Genomic DNA, 17,186 nt, shown 5'->3' with positions numbered 1-17,186 from the left:
TCATAAATGTACCTGAGTCCAAAACTCAGGTACATTAGCCCAAATAAATGGAGCAAAATTTAAAAGAATAATGTGTCAAAGTCAGTCTGACGTTTTTGACATTTTGTGAATTGACAGCTTGACAAATGTGCGGAGCGTTTGCGGCTTTTTGTGTATTTGTAATATTTTTGTTGTAAAATATTTTGATAACATTAATGTTGATAAAATCGTTTTATAAATGAAAATGAATGCAACGAGTTTGTATGTGTCTACGTGTCGACTAATCGTGCTCGCTGATCCAACTGACAAAAGTTCATGGACTGATTTGTTTCGTTTAGTTCCATATTTACGACAATCTTTGTCTTGCACTGTGTGTGGTAATTTATTGAAGGAGCCGTATACTCCTACTAACTCCGGATGCCAACATCACGTGTGTAAAAATTGCAAAGGCGGTCGAAAAAAATTAAAACCATCTTGCAGCTGGTGCAAGGATTATGACAACTATAACGAGAATCTTCAGCTGCGAATACTTCTACAGTGCTACAAGAAGCTTTGTGAATACTTCATGGGAACAGACATATACAAATCTCTTCTAGAGGAGGACGAAATAGCAGCAGGTTTAAATGGTGGCACAGTGGCAAGTTCAGGACTAATAGATCTAATACAAGAGGGAGCTGGATTCAGTGACGACTACAAGAGCAATGCTGGGCTCTCAAAGTCCGCCTATAGTATTTTACCTTGTGTATATACAAATACAACATCTACGCAGACCCAAGTCGCAACAAACTCAACAAGTTCAGAACCAAGACAGTCCAATAAAGATTCACCAAACTCGAGATCTGTATCAAATGGTTGTCCTTTATATTCAGTGATGTATGCTGGATCTGGAAATAAAATAACTATCAAAAGGAAAGCTTTGGATGAGACTGACTCATCACACACAGAGACACCTAAAGAGAGCAAAGCAAAAGTATGTTTTGTTTCCATTAGTCAACTTATTATTTTTTTACTGTTTTATAACATAAATTCTGGTTTTAGAGTAATCAATTAGGGTTTAAGAAGCCATCAAATCGTTCAAGAAATTCGACCAGCAGTAAGAGAAAAGGTTGTCGCTGTGGCAACGCTACAGCCACTCCTGGGAAACTGACATGTTGTGGACAGAGGTGCCCATGCTATGTCGACAGTAAACCCTGTACGGAATGTAAATGTAAAGGCTGCAGGAATCCTCATAGAGCTGATGGTTTGAAGGTAGGGTTTAAATATATTCTTTACTAGCGGAAAAACTTCAATTTATATTTTTTGTTAACAGTAAAAAAATGTGTGTTAATCAAATTTAATTATTACTATGACTTCATTTTCCTGGTATTCAATATTGTTTTGAACTGCAAGTTCATAAAACATTTACAATAAACATATTAGTAGTATTCTCACTATGTATTATTGGTATCAATTTTGGAATAATTTTTTGGGAGAATGTTTATAAATGATACTTTATTGTGTTAATTTAATAAACTATTTAGATGAAATGACGAAATAATAGTGCTAAATGTAGAAAAACATACATGGGAGAGCCATGCTTCGGCACGAATGGGCCGGCTAGACCGGAGAAATACCACGTTCTCACAGAAAACCGGCGTGAAACAGCGCTTGCGCTGTGTTTCGCCGAGTAAGTGAGTTAACTGGAGGCCCAATATCCTATCCTACCCTATACCCTACCCTCCCCTATTCCCTTCCCTTCCCATCCCATCCCTACCCTTTACCCTATTCCCTTTTAAAAGGCCGGCAACGCACCTGCAGCTCTTCTGATGCTGTGAGTGTCCATGGGCGACGGAAGTTGCTTTCCATCAGGTGACCCGTTTGCTCGTTTGCCTCCTTATTTCATAAAAAAAAAAATGAATATTTTCAATTTATTTATTTATTTTAGGTGAGACCTCACATACCTCAGCTGGATTCAATACAGTTAACGTTAAATACCAATCCGGAGACGTCTCCCTCATGCTCTGGGTCGTTGGACAGTCTGGATACAGACACTCTCACAATGGAAGCAATGGAAGAATCTCTTAGTTTCTCATCTGATCTGAAATCGAATATAAAAGGTAAAATAAAAACAATATTAATTGGTTGCTAGTTGTAATGTTAAACTTTTTGTCTTGTATAATATTTTTCAATGATAAGCTAATATATAAAACTCTATCCCCATTACATATGAAAACATGTACACTGTAAAAACTGTAGTGGGTCTGTCTTTTATTATGTGGCAATTTAGGGTCTGCCTTTTATGAGCATATTATGAGCATATGAGCAGAACTCACATGACAGACAGAAACAGCGGACCTCGAATAGTTATATATGCTGTGTAGGTATCTTTATAAGTAAAGGGGTTTGTCAATCTTACTGGTGCGTTAAATTTCTGTTCCACAGCTTTCCTTTAAGACTTCGGGATACTGACAGTTTTTTTTCTTCTTAAAATCTGCTATCGACTTTGTCATAATCAGATGGTTTGGCTTTTATCATTTTGGATGGTGACAGTAATTTTGGTAATAATTATTTTACTTGTATTTTTCAGTGTACACAAGTCAATTACAAGATGTATCACCATCTCTACCTGCAACTATCATGATGGATGAGGATTTAGGTGTATCGCCGGATGAAGATCTCAGTTCTCCTCAAGATGATTACACATGCTCTCCAAGAGATTACCTGGATCCAGACCTGGAATCTCCTCAATCGGGTGGCACACAGGATGTAAATAGTGATATTGAGTTAGATGTATGACAACAACTGTCACTCGGAAGTGATTAGTGCTCCGACTTGGACTGAACGATATGCAATATTTTGGAATTGTGTGATTTCACATTATGTGATATGATAAAAAAGAATAAAAAATGACAAGCATGTCAATGGTAATATAATATATCTCTTTTGATAATAATCTGCACAATATCAGTAGCAGAATAAATAGCAGAACAATTAATAAGCTGATGACGTAAAATTAATTTTACTAGTCCTGATAAGCAATATTGTATCACAAAATGTGAAAACACTTTTAGTTCTACACTTGCCACAATTATTTCCATATAAAATGTTTAAATACCACAATATAAAGTGATACATAGTGATAAATAAATTTAGCTAATATAAAAAATAAATTGATCAATAGTTTTTTACTATCATTATAATGTACAGGATTTGCTCAGTGTAAGCTATGTTTCATAATATTGTCACAGTATGTTCAGAATTCAGATGCATAATCATGTCAAATGATTATTTGAATTCGCTAATGTCTGTTTTATCATTAATGTCATTTAAGGGTGGGTTGCAAGTTGCAACTTGCACCAGAGGTGTGGTTAAAGTTATGGTTACTTTAACTTTGACCACAGAATTTGACAGAAGACGTTGCCGGTTCGACAAGGAACGTGGGCGGGGGCGCTGCTGGTAAAGGAGAACTGTCAAAAATGGCGTTTTTATATGATGACAGCGTTAGTTCCTTTTTTCGCCACGTGCATTTAAAGCCTTGTCGAGCTCTGTGGTTATGGTTAAATATGGCGTCCATTTTTGACTATAACCAAAGATTTGACATTTTGCATTGTAGTTAAAGTTATAGTTAAAGTTACAGTTATAGTTAAAGTAAGTTGGTGCAACCCACCCTAAGAAATCAATGATAATGCTAAGTTTAAGGCCAAACTTTACTGCTAGCCTTTTTAATGTGTCAAAGTCTTGGAGCCAGCGAGTATGGGCGACAAAATCGTCTCTGCCGTCTAATCCTTGCATCGTTAGCATTCAGCTTCACAAAATTTACAAGCACTTAGGACGATAATAATAATCGTCATTGATTTGGACGATAGGGACGATTTTGTTGTGTGCGCGTACCTTTACTTTAATTTATTAAGTGAAATATAAACATCGCACGTTTTACCTATTCTTAGATCTATGAATTCAGTATCACTCTTTATCAATTTCAACAATGCTTATAATTATGTATTTTTGAATAGCATTAAGAAATCATGGACCTATACTTTCAGGATTTGATAGTAAATAGTTTTGTGACAATAATAATTTTATTATATTATGTCTGAAAGTTACAGTGAGTAGCTATTTCATTTATAATAATTATGAATTTTGATCAAAATATAATGTTTGTAATTATGTAAAATTAATAGATTGATTGAAGTAAGGGAATATGCATTGAATATAAATTTAAATTTTTCTAATAATTGCGAGAAAATCGCAAATGTATTACTTTATTAATTGACTTCCCACTACACATTTTTCTTTTTTACTGAGTTTTGTGTTAAATGTTCATTGAATGCTTTAAAAAAAAAATGAAGTATACAGAAAAAGAGCATATTTTCTAATCTTCGCCAAGCCAAATATGTTGTAATAATATGTCTCCAACTATCAATAACATTATTATGTTGTTATTATTGTCATAATAACAGTACTCGAATCATACAAAACCATTTAGGTAGTTGTAAGTAAACCAATTGTAAATATGCCATTGTGCCCTTTTGTAAATATTTGTAATTAGAATGTAAATCTTTTTTTTTAGTATTCCAGTCATTTAGAATTTCCCAAAGATAATTTAAATATTTGAAACTTCCGATTATTTCGTTTGCATTAGCAAGCTGTACACCAATTAGTAAAATATGTATTAACGAGTGAAATCATTTTTAAATTGTTGTCAATAAGTGGATCTGTGATAGTATATCACTGATTTGAATTTGTAAGATTCGGTGGCACTGGAGTACAAAATACCTCGTGTAGGGTACCTTAAATCTTTGTATATGTATAATTCGCTTTATTATGTCTTAAAAGAGGAACGGAATAAAACACTATTTTTATTAGAAACCAATACTTTTATTTGAACATTCACATTTATATATTTTTAACGTTTACCAGGTCAGATTTGTTCCAGATTCTCTCGAATTCGCGTTTTAGAGGAGCGACTGCGTTAGTATCCGAGATTAGCAGCGTATTGTCTGTGTTGAGATTAACGTGGTTGACGTCGTAATCCAAAGATCCTATAATCGCTACGGCTTCGCGGTCTGTGACGTCGATGAGTATGAACTGATGTTCCAATTTCACCGTGGACTTTACAACTTTAATTTCGACTCCATGTTTCTTCAGCACATCCGTATATTTCTTCTTGCAATCGTCGTACAATATCAGTCGTATTTTTACGTCGCTTTTTTGGCGAGCATTTATGAGACACCTGAATATAGTTTCGCTTCGTAGTATCGGTAAGCAGACATCTATGGATTTGTTGGCGAGGATCATAGTGTAGTAGATGCACAGAAGGTTGTTCAAGCCCGCTTGCCTTCTTTGTTCCTCGTCTCCGGCTCCATACAGCAGCACCTCGTTAACGCCTCCCGACTGGCCGAACATGACGCTGATATTGGAAGTTATCTTACTCAGAAGTGTAGCGCATTCGTTCACTAAATCTTTCCACTTTGATAATATCATTGCTTCTTGTGTACTTTTCTTTGCAGTTCCTAATTTAAAATTGATAATGCTTCGTTATTTTTCTACCGGTAGCCCTCTTTGCATGTCTTTGCTTCACGGATCGCGCTTTTGATTTGTTTTTCAAAACTACCTACTTTGAAAAATTGTACCTAAACATCGACGTTTGCCTAGAAGTTTTACTTATATATAGTCACTTACCAACATTTTGCTGTGTTTCTTTATGTTTAATCAGTGGCGGGGCAAGACCAAAATTTGATGTCTGGAAGATATATTATGTTTTGCGAGGATAACACAAGGATTTGATGCGAGGATAACAGAAGGATTGATAACACAAGGCGACGGATTTTAATGAGAGAAATAGTTACTTAATTCATGAAGCCCTAAGCGGCCGCATCCGGCCGCGATAACAATAGATAAGCTATTGTGTCTCGTTATTCCACGATCGATGGATAAAAATATGAGTACCAAAAGTTTTGTTACTCATATTGAGTACCGTATCAGAACTCGTAAATTCCAAAAAGGGGCCTTACGTCGCCTCTGCGTTTGTATTTTCACTGGGTATAAAAATTAGATGCTCTTGAAATTAAAAATTATTTGCAAGTATAAATTCACTGATCCTGCAGCTATATTTACTTTTGCTATCTATTAAATTTTACAAAAAATAAATTTGACGTATTTACCTACTTGAGTTACGCGTTTGAAATATTTTTATTCGAGAATTGAGATTCACTAGCTTTTAGATTATTTTGGCACATTTTAAGTACACAAAATGCCTCAATCGTCGAAAAGGAGTAAAGCATGCAATGGACAGACCAATGGCCATCATAGTAACTCGTCCTACAATGGTATAAATGGAAAAGTTAAGAATAATAACAGCCACAAAATGAGTAGCATACCAAAAGACGTTCAAAACGACTTGGACAAAGCATTAGTTACGGTAAGTAGGACTTTCAACTCCTTAGCATCAATAAGTAGTAGGAATAAAGTAGGTCCATGCAGTGCCGTAAATAGGCTTTTTTGCGCCCTGTGCCGTGTGCGAGATTCTATAACTGCGCCCCTGTTTCTTTTTTAGATATTATAGGTACCCGAGCAATGCTACGTATAGGCCATTATTGCGGCCCCAAGAGTCTACGCCCTGTGCCTGGGCACCGGTGGCACCGCCCTAATTACGGCACTGGGTCCATGGCAATAGCCATGGACCTAGTTTATTCCTACGTCCATGTCTGTTAGGTATTCGGCCCCTATATTAATAATCCTTAGCGTGACTCTTAAACCTTGAAATTATGCAAGCTGATTTGATTTTCTCGACTCTGTCTTATCAATTAGGTAGGTGTCTACAAACTCATATTATTTTTGATCTTACGACTATATTACTTTGGTATCTTTTTATTTTGGTACTTCGTAATTACGACTGGCGTTGGTTATAACTTATTAATATTATGGTAGTACAATTTTTATGATTTCAGCTATGCGATGTCTGGTTTGATGAAATGAAGCCATACCTAGTCCGGAACAATGTCAAGGTGCATGTGACGAGAGAACACGAGAAGCAAACACCACGCCCAGTCGAATGTTCGCACTGCGATCCAGGTAACTGTACTAAAAAGTTTTATATTACGGTAGTTCTGTCCTTTACTTAATTGCAAGCTACAACGCAATAGCTAACATTATATTTGAGACTCCGTCCTAATATCTAACTAACTACTTACCAGTACCTACTTGTCCTATGCCATCTATGATCTGTTTTTGATGAGTATCTGTCTATTGGTATCTACCTCTACGGGATACCATAATTACCTACCCAAAGGTACGTCGCTGATTAATCCGTTGTTAACCCATCAATCCCCAAGCGCCAGCCGGCTGCCGCATAACAATAATTGAAAAATCTATTGTGTCGGCGAAACCCACGATGGAGGTGTTAAAGTTCTCAATCTAGTACCTACCTAACATTTATTTACGTCCTAAGTCCTTAAAAGTGGGCTGGAACAGAAGGCTTTATTGACTCATTGAACCAAGTCTTACCAAATCAAGACTACTATGATTTCGGCGTTGATAGTGGCTTAGGTAATTTATGATGATGATGATGATTTTGCAGCATCCGCGGCATCGGTCTTACTAAGTCCTACCAAGATGTCGTTGATAGTGGTTTAATTGATGATGATAATGGTGATGATTGATGATGGTTTTGCAGCATCCTCGGCATCATCATGCAGCCTGTGCGCACTGCTGCTCGGTGCCGCCAACAATATAGACAGCGCCGTGCGTCAAGCGACGAGCAATCACTCGCCGCACCACTTTGCCGCGTAATCTCCAAGTAAGCTAACTTTATTTAATATTATGTCCCTAGATCAGTGTTTTTCAACCTGTGGGTTGCGAATCTGTGTCGAAGCCAGAGTTCGAGAGAAATATTTTAGTAAAAAAAACGATAAAGATTAAAAAAATGATGATTTCGCGATCGAATAAATAATATCTAAGGTATCTAGGTATTTATTCATAAACATAAGTACCTATAGCAATTAGCAGAGGGACGGGCGACGCGAGGGGGTCGCGAAATATTTATTCATATCATGTCACATCATAGAAAAGGTTGAAAAACACTGCGTTAGATGGAAGGTGTGAATTCTAAAGTTGTCATGCAGACAATTTCGCAATGGACGTGAAAAAGGTTTTCGATTTCTGGTCATATCCATTATGACTTAAGAGATCAATACAGCATTGGTAGAAAATTGGCATCTTACTAAAATTGCCTTTAAATTAATGATAGGAAGTGTCTAAACACACTAGGCCGAAAAAATGCGGCCGAAGTTCCGCATGATTTACGCCTGCAATGTCCGATGACACACCATGCCGAAATTACGTCGCGTTATTTTCAAACTTTCTGTTTTAGTTTAGCAACTAAAACAGAAAGTTTGCAAACCGAAAGAGGTTTCAGAATAGGGATTCAATAAATACGTTTCTACCGTCTGCGTTAGAACGGTCTACTTACTTAACCCAAGGCTCAGAAGTATCTAGCAATTTCGTAGTACTAACTTAATTATCTCCTTTCTAACTTAGTGTGAGTTTTCACATATTTGCAAAAACAATATTGTGATTCCGAAAAGAGAGTGAATATAGCAATTTGTCCATATTGCAGACTCCAAGACATAGCGTCGTCTTCAAGATGCAGCTTGAAATACTGACAAGTAGACAAGATTATAACCAACTGGTAGAATCCTTTTTGATATCAAACGGGAAGCTCATTATTTTATTTTGTGATATATTTTTATTTTGAATAAAATATACTGATTACTAACTTTATTTACATGGCTTTTATTCCTAGGTCGTAAGGTTTATTCTTGACTGTGTATTATCTTATATTTTCACAATGGCCCTGTATAGTTGTCTACTTACCCATCCGAGTACTCTATTTGTTAACTAAAACGTGGGAACTCATTTGTAATTTCTTTGTTAAACACACAGTAGAATTACTTTCTCGATACAAATGTGAACAATTATAATTAGTGGATAAATTATAATGTACTTACAGCATTTTCTAATCCGTGAGTCTTTTTAGGACATGTACAACATCATGGTTTCTGACTTAGCTGCTTTTTTTAGGGACTTCTACTACCCATATTTATACGTGGGAGAGCCATGCTTCGGCACGAATGGGCCGGCTCGACCGGATAAATACCACGTTCTCACAGAAAACCGGCGTGAAACAGCGCTTGCGCTGTGTTTCGCCGAGTGAGTGAGTTTACCGGAGGCCCAATCCCCTAACCCCTACCCTATTCCCTTCCCTACCCTCAACTATTCCCTTCCCTTCCCTTCCCTACCCTCCCCTATTACCCTATTCCCTCTTAAAAGGCCAGCAACGCACTTGCAGCTCTTCTGATGCTGCGAGTGTCCATGGGCGACGGAAGTTGCTTTCCATCAGGTGACCCGTTTGCTCGTTTGCCCCCTTATTTCATAAAAAAAAAGACTATATACAATATGGGTTCTTATTAATATATTTCAAGATGTTTACGGTAAGAAACTTTAAGTCTGAAGTGCCCATTTTTATGAAGAAACACTAATTAGGGGTTTTAATAATCAACAATTAAAAAACATACTAACTCGCACACGACACATTTAATTGGTATACAACTTACACGCTACTCTTATAAAACGACTCTTTACAAAATTACAACAGACGTATCGACTATATAAGGCAGTACAGCGAGTGTTTCCACACGAATAAAATAATTTACAAAAAAGCAGTCGCACAAATCACACTCATTAAATAACTAAATAAATAAGTCACACGTCACTGAGGCTCGGTCGCGACCGACGGCGCAGCGCAGCGCGGCGCGGCGCGGGCGCGACGCAGCGCGGCGGCGGCGGCACGGTCGCGACCGCTCCTCGCCGGCTCTTTGGATCTGAGAAGAGTTAGAACGTCCACGCGTCACCGTTCCTAATACTTAATTCGTATGCTTCACGTAGTCCGTCTCGTAGTAGGCGGCGGCGCCGTGCGCGCCCTTCCGGTCCAGCGCGCGGACGCGCACGAATAGGAAGGCTGCCACCAGGGACGCCACTACCAGCACCAGCAGTAGCATCACCAGGCCCGCCACGAACGACGGCACCGACATACATATCGTCTCGGGGTCCGTCGCCGGCGACTGGATGACGACCGTCTCGTTCTGCGCGGCGTTGTTGAGGGCGAAGTTGACGTCGCCCGGCGCAACCACCTGGATCGTTCGACTCGTGTTCACGTCGGTCATCTCCTGCGCGTCCCTCTTGTAGATGCGGGCGGGGGTGGAAGTCTCCCGTCGCCTCCTGATGCCGACCAGGTTCTCCGGCAAATCTTCGACCGACCTAGGTCTGCCGCCTAACGTCGCGAGATTTCCGTGGCCCTCGTCTTTTCTCTTCACCGTGTTGTAGATTCCTCGTCGTCCCGGCGGGGGAGGAGGGGGCAGGTTCACGTCGTCCTCCTCGCGGGTCGGCGCCGGCGACGACTGGCTGGGGGCGTTGGGTGTCGACGACACCTGAGCCTGGGGCGGCGGAACGGCGTCGTCCCGCTTCTCCGAGTACGCTCCTGCGGAGTCCGCTGGGTGTCGGGGGTCGGGGAACGCCGGAGGAACGCCGTATTCGGAGTGCGGCGCGGGCGGGGGCGGGCCGTACTCGCCGTGTGGCGAGTTGGCGAGACCGTACTCCGCTCCTAACGAGTTACCTAGAAGTGGAACGCCGTACTCGGCGCCCAGTCCTCCGGCACACTTCGGCTCGGGACAGTTGTACCTGCAGACTTGAATCACGCACTGGAAGTGCACGTTCATGGAGTCGGGGAACTTGAACGCCTGGAAGTACGCGAAGGACACGACGGACGCTGAGGGGCCGAAGTTCTTTATCTTCTGGAACTTGCTCATGATCTTGGGTCGCACGACGCAACCGTACTGATCGACCAGCTGGATGGGGGCCCGCTTGCCGTCGTGCGCGACGCAGTTTCTCACCAGCATGTCGAATTTGTTCTCGTCGTCCTTAATGGCGAGGACCATCGTCATCGTCTGACCGATTTTGACGATTCCCGAGACCTCGGAGGCCCACGGGCCCTTCCCTACTTGAATCTGCATCCAGCACTGCAGGTTGTCGCCGAGAAAGTTGGCCGTGACGGCGTGCAGCATGTCGACCTGGAACGGCCGGAACGTGACCGCCTTCTCGTAGAAGTCGTACCAGGTGCATCTCAGCTTCCTCGCCTGATCCCAGACCTCCTGGACGTAGGGGTCGTACTGGACGATGATGGTGTTCTCGACGTAGGAGCCGCTGGGGGTGGGGCTGCCGTACGCGGCCACGTTGTGGTTGGCGGAGCTCGACATGCCGCAGCTGTTGAGGAAGATCTCGAAGGTGGCGCTGAGGTGGCCGGTGCCCGGCTTGAGGTGCATGCAGTGGGGGTCGCTGTAGAAGCCTTTGGAGAAGATCATGCCGTAGAAGGGGCGGTCGAACTCGATGTTGACCCTCATGTGGGTCTTCTCACACTGGACCTGGAGGTGCTTGATCTTGGGGCTGTCGGGGGAGGAGAGGGGCCAGGGGTCGTCGGTGTTGGCGGCAGGGAGCGGGGGGCCGTAGCCGCCGCCGCGGTGCTCTAGCGGCAGCGACGCCGAGTCTATAGGCGGCTCGCATGTCGCGTCCTGAAATTAACGAAATACAATAAATTAGTCGTTGACAATATAACAAAAATAATAATATTTTATTTTAAAGAGTTTATCTTTTAAACCAATTATTACTTTTTGTGTTGCAATTTGACAATTTTTAAATTTTATATTTAGTTTTTTTTGTGGCCATGCCCATGTCATGGTCAAATTTTAAGGGCTCTTTCATAATTTTCCACAAAGTTCGTACGACACATGGTATGAGTCTGCGCGGGCGCATTCCGGCGCGCGGCGGTCGAGCGGGCGCGTCGCAGTCTACTTCGCAGCACGCGTCTCAGCCATTCTTTCCGACTTTCTACACTCGATCGCGAGATCAATTATAATATTAATCAGCACACAGAGATGGCTTCCGACGGCTTTCTCGGTGTTTTACGAAATATAATTGCAATGTAACTTTTGGAAATTTCACTTTTCATTGTGAGGACAAGTGTTTTATCACTCTAGTTAACTTCCATTCGTCAACAAGTATAATAATAATCATTACCACTATGAATAATGTATTCAGTAATTTAAAAATACCAATCAACAGGTAAAATAGTATCTTATTGGTAAGTCTACGATATTATGTCTACGAGATCGTAGAGTAAAATATGTCACGTGTCCTTCAGGCTACGCGGCTACGTCGCGCGTAGCGTGTCTACGACGAACTATTTCTACAAAGGACTTTTCAACGAATAAAAGATAATGATATAACCAGACACATTTTTACTATTTACCGCTGTTTAAGAACTAAAAGAAGACTAAGCCGGCCCCTAGACGAACAATTTTATGGTCAATATCACGTATTGCGTAATATTATTGACCGTCTAGGGTTGATATTGAACATCGCGCGCCTTCAATCTAATTGTCAAATAAACTGTGTAATAAAATTAAAGCGTGATATTAACAATAAAGGTGCCGGTTGGCAGCGGGCGACATAAAGCAACCGCAGACGACCTGTCGTCGCAACACTATTAGTTTCCATGTATTTCTATGAAATACCCTCGGCCCTCCACAGCTAGTGACACGAAGCTAGCGACACTTTTCATAGAAATACATAGAAACCAGTAGTGTCGCGACGACACGTCGTCTGCTGCCGCTTCATGTAGACGGCTTCCAACTTGAACCTTTATTTTGTTCGTCTAGGGGCCGGCTAACCGCGTGCCGGGCCATAACATATAATAGAATAGGGTTCCGTTCTCATAATATATAACGGCGTCGATATTTCTAAATAAGCGAATTTTACGAGTTGCCGTACCAAATGCCTTTATTACTTCTAAACTTATATAATATATTTTAATGTTAGTATTATTTTATATTAATTTTAATTTAAGTATCTAAGCCGTTATATTTTTTCTTAGAATTTATTTAAATCACACACTTCCAATTTTTACGAGCCAGTTAGTGTTTAGAGAGGAGGACGGACATGAAAAATTATAAGGATTCCATTAAATACAAAAATCCAATATCTTATCTTATATATTTAAACGAGCAATTCTTGTATATATATAATTATATCTCGGAATCGGCTCCAACAATTTTCATCAAATTTTGTATATAGGGGGTTTCGGGGCGATAAATCGATCTAGCTAGGAATCATTTTTAGATATTTTTTTTTATGAAATAAGGGGGCACACGAGCAAACGGGTCACCTGATGGAAAGCAACTTCCGTCGACCATGAACACTCGCAGCATCAGAAGAGCTGCGGGTGCGTTGCCGCCCTTTTAAGAGGGAATAGGGTAATAGGGGAGGGTAGGGATGGGAAGGGGAGGGAATAGGGGAGGGTAGGGAAGGAAATAGGGTAGGGGATTGGGCCTCCGGTAAACTCACTCACTCGGCGAAACACAGCGCAAGCGCTGTTTCACGCCGGTTTTCTGTGAGAACGTGGTATTTCTCCGGTCGTGCCGGCCCATTCGTGCCGAAGCATGGCTCCCCCACGTTAAGCATTGTAAATGTCATTTTATTCTTGTTTTATCGAATACCGAGCAAAGCTCGGTCAAATAGCTAGTATTATTTAACATGCAGGCACATTAATTTAGCTCGTGGGAACATAGTTGACAAAACATTTAACAAATTAACTTTGAAAGGCCTATATTCGCAGTGACAACACACAGACAAGTACGCGGCAAGTGCGCAAGATCGTATTTTCTAAACCGGTTAGAAATTATTACACAGTGCTCGAGATCGCGAAGAAAACGTGTACATATATGTACAGCTTGTTCAAACACAGCTTTCTTGAGCTGGCTAATTATATCGTAATTTGGAAGTATTAGCGATTTCTCGGTAGCTCTATGGCGTTATGACGTTTAAACAAAAAAAAAAGGTTGTTTTATGTGTGAATTGATTTGTCCTAAATTCTTTGATTTATGAGATTCTATTACTTATTTAGTTATGCCTTTCTTTTTCATTTTACATTACTTTGATAATCCAGAAAAGTCCTTGCATGTTCTTAAGGTGTATCGAGTTTTTATTTATGGCATTTCAGTCGATACCAATGATGCAAGTAATGAAACTACCACTAAAATGAAAATTGAAAATGTATATCCTGAATACTGCTTTTCTGTGACAATAAAGCCAAAACGTGGAACAAAATCCGTGTGCAAGCTATAATGAAACTTGCATACGTATTTTGTTTAAAAGTGGATGTGTTTGAAGATTTCTTAAGTCAGGTGGGGTAAGAGGGACGCGGGGGAAGAGAGACTGTAACTAATAACAAAAAAACTATAACGCCGAGCTACATGGTGACTACGTCAATAAAACAGTATTAGGCGTAGTTCATATATTCTTAGATAGATGAAGCTACAACACGGCAACTAAGCGAGTAAAAGAGAGAGAAAAAAAAACTGTTTTCAAACTAAAAAAGTCAAGTCAGATAGGTGTTCCTTGTTTGTGTTATTAAAATATTAAAAACATCAGTTTTGCGGTTGATTGCTAAGGAAAGTGTAATTATTACGTTTAATCTTTATTTTCTACGTATTGCATTGTTTGTAGTGTGTGTTTTTAGTGCTTTTTCGAGGTCAATAAAAACATAAACTTTAAAATGGCAAGCTGGAAAAGAGGAACGGCTATATCAGGTTAAGAGAAACATATGTTCCTCTTTCCTCGTTTCAAGGGGTAACAAACATTTTTTAAATCCGCTAAAATATCGGCTGACTTTTAAGTACTGGTTTGTAAGATGAACCTACCTATGTGTATGAACAACCTTTTCTATGGGACCAACATTCGTACCCGAAATAAAAAGTCAGCTGTTCCATACAAAAGTACCGATCAGCTGTTACCAAAATGTATGAAATAGTAGATTTTTTCTTTCGAGTCCGAAAGTTGGTCCTATACAAAAGGTTAAGTTTTATCCTACAGGTTTATACCAACTAATATTAAGTAGAAATGCGAAATTCTGTCTTTTTGTCTGTCTGTCGTTGCGTTGCGTTTTGACGCCTAAACCACTGAACCAATCTTAAGAAATTTGGAAGATAGCTTGATACCCGGGCTAGGGACATAGGCTCCGTTTTAACCGATCTAACCGGGACACTAAAGGGGGTTCATGTTTTGAAAAATTGTGCCAAGCGCGATATAACCAAAAGGCGGACGAAGTCACGGGCGAAAAGCTATTTTTTAAAACATTGATTTAATACCAGAAAAAGTTTAGCACCTCTTACATTACCTATATGTTCCTGTTACCCCAAATGTTGTTTTTGTATGCGTTCAGCCTAAATAAGGTCTTATTTTAAACTAGGGAAGGTTTCATTCCCTTAACTCAAAGAAAATGATTAATACATGCTATATAAACACTTAAAAACATGAGTAATTACTTAAAATTATCGAGTGTTTCTCTCCCAAATCTCGGGAAAGAGGAACTTTTTTATGACCTAGCTTTGTTGCTAAATTGTGCCGTTATACGTACAATCTAGTTCTGTGTCAAAAAAAATGTAAGTATATTTCATAAGCGAAGATTTGTTTCAATTAATATCGAAAAAATGCATAATTTTGATAGCTGAATGCCAAAATGTGACTGAACCCCACCTGACTTACATAAAACTCAGCCTATAAATCAACTACTGTTTACTGCTTGAAATTAGAAAAAGTTATGTATTTAAATTGTTGTATGTTATGTCACGACTACACATACAAAAGTAAATACAGTAGCGGCCTCCCATCTTGTTCTCTGCCGTCTGCGGCTCTGTTGGCTGAGTAATGTGTAAATAATATTTAATTGCACACAAGTTGTGACAGGTGCGGCGGGGCGAGGGGGGCGCGGCGGGCGGTGAGCGGGGAAAGCGTGCCCGCATCCGTTTCCCTTAATATGATCCAATTTGTTTAACTTAACGCACATTGCAATTTGCTAACAACATTTAAAGGCTTGAGTATTTGTGAAGCTAATCTCAAGTAGATACCTAATGTGATTTGAAATTTAGTGAGTATGTACGTTATGTTGTAAAGAAAAGGTTAAAGCTAATAATAACAGAAAAAACTAAGGTATTTAAAGTCGCCTTTGCACCAGACTGGATTATGAAATAAACAAAAATTTTATGAATTATTTGGGAATCACTTAGGTTGGGTTGCACCAACTAACTAAGGTATTTAAAGTGAAGGTCGCCTTTGCACCAGACTGGATTATGAAATAAACAAAAATTTTATGAATTATTTGGGAATCACTTAGGTTGGGTTGCACCAACTAACTTTAACTATAACTGTAACTTTAACTATAACTCTAACTACAATGCAAAATGTCAAATCTTTGGTTAAAGTTAAAAATGGACGCCATCAAGGCGCCATATTTAACCATAACCATAGAGCTCAACAAGGTTTTAAATGCACGTGGCGAAAAATGGAACTAACGCTGAGATGATACAAAAACGCCATTTTTGACAGTTCTCCTTTACCAGCAGCGCCCCCGCCCACGTTAATATAAAACCTTGTTGGACCAGAGGTCATCTGTCAATTTCTCCGGTCAAAGTTAGGGTTAAAGTAAAAGTTAAAGCTAAATTTAGCTTTAACAATAACCATAACTTTAACCTTAACTTTAACTTTAACCACGCCTTTGGTGTAACCCACCCTTATTATTTATTTATTTATTTATTTCAGAGGCACATCAACAACATAAACACAATCAGTACAATCAGTTACAATATTCAGACTAGGGTTATGCGCTTTTGTCAATTACAGATATGCACAACATTATTAACACAATTCAATATAGGTAAACATAGTCAGTACAATAATTTACTTTATTTTACATTTATCTTTACAAGATTATTATTAAGTAAACGTAACAAATTTATAAAAAGCTGAGACATAAGATTAATATTATAATTAAGTTATTGCATAGCTTTTATCGTGAGCTTTAAGCGCGGTGACCGAATTAAGAAAATCCAACCAGCACAGCGGTGCGATGGCGGCGTGCAAAGGCGTGCATCGTTTTTAGGGTTCCGTACCTAAAGGGTAAAAACGGGACCCTATTACTGAGACTTCGATGTCTGTCCGTCTGTCTCCAGGCTGTAACTCAAGAAGCGCTATAGCTAGAATTCTGAAATTTTCACAGATTGTGTATTTCTGTTGCCGCTATAGCAACAAATACTAAAAACAAAATAAAATTAATATTTAAG

At 39.6% G+C, this 17,186-nt stretch overlaps 4 protein-coding genes across 8 annotated transcripts in view; 2 read left to right on the top strand and 2 right to left on the bottom strand.

The window, feature by feature from the left end:
* The first annotated feature begins 139 nt into the window (after window positions 1–139).
* On the top strand, window positions 140–3,321 carry LOC121730586 (E3 ubiquitin-protein ligase MSL2). Its single transcript, XM_042119694.1, has 4 exons — window positions 140–949; window positions 1,018–1,227; window positions 1,904–2,075; window positions 2,546–3,321. The coding sequence occupies exons 1-4, from the start codon at window positions 218–220 to the stop codon at window positions 2,752–2,754; spliced, it is 1,323 nt and encodes a 440-aa protein (XP_041975628.1). The 5' UTR covers window positions 140–217; the 3' UTR covers window positions 2,755–3,321.
* Window positions 3,322–4,822: 1,501 nt separating this feature from the next.
* LOC121730587 lies at window positions 4,823–5,569 on the bottom strand. The gene has a single exon (XM_042119695.1). It carries the CDS (start codon window positions 5,440–5,442, stop codon window positions 4,855–4,857), a length of 588 nt encoding a protein of 195 aa, XP_041975629.1. The 5' UTR covers window positions 5,443–5,569; the 3' UTR covers window positions 4,823–4,854.
* Window positions 5,570–6,161: 592 nt separating this feature from the next.
* On the top strand, window positions 6,162–8,691 carry LOC121730376. The gene is made up of 4 exons (XM_042119395.1): window positions 6,162–6,379; window positions 6,909–7,032; window positions 7,634–7,756; window positions 8,576–8,691. The coding sequence occupies exons 1-3, from the start codon at window positions 6,212–6,214 to the stop codon at window positions 7,747–7,749; spliced, it is 408 nt and encodes a 135-aa protein (XP_041975329.1). The 5' UTR covers window positions 6,162–6,211; the 3' UTR covers window positions 7,750–7,756; window positions 8,576–8,691.
* An 842-nt stretch (window positions 8,692–9,533) lies between these two features.
* LOC121730369 overlaps window positions 9,534–17,186 on the bottom strand; it is a 39,604-nt gene continuing 31,951 nt past the window's right edge. For all 5 annotated transcript variants that reach the window (XM_042119385.1, XM_042119383.1, XM_042119384.1 and 2 more), the window contains one exon: window positions 9,534–11,582. In XM_042119385.1, coding sequence (XP_041975319.1) covers window positions 9,882–11,582 — 1,701 coding nt within the window. In that variant the 3' untranslated portion in view covers window positions 9,534–9,881. The remainder of the gene's footprint in view (window positions 11,583–17,186) is intronic.

Source organism: Aricia agestis, chromosome 9, assembly GCF_905147365.1.
Source record: "Aricia agestis chromosome 9, ilAriAges1.1, whole genome shotgun sequence".
Taxonomy (NCBI): domain Eukaryota; kingdom Metazoa; phylum Arthropoda; class Insecta; order Lepidoptera; family Lycaenidae; genus Aricia; species Aricia agestis.
The sequence above is the reverse complement of the archived record's forward strand: the minus strand, read 5'-3'. Positions and strand labels throughout refer to the sequence as shown.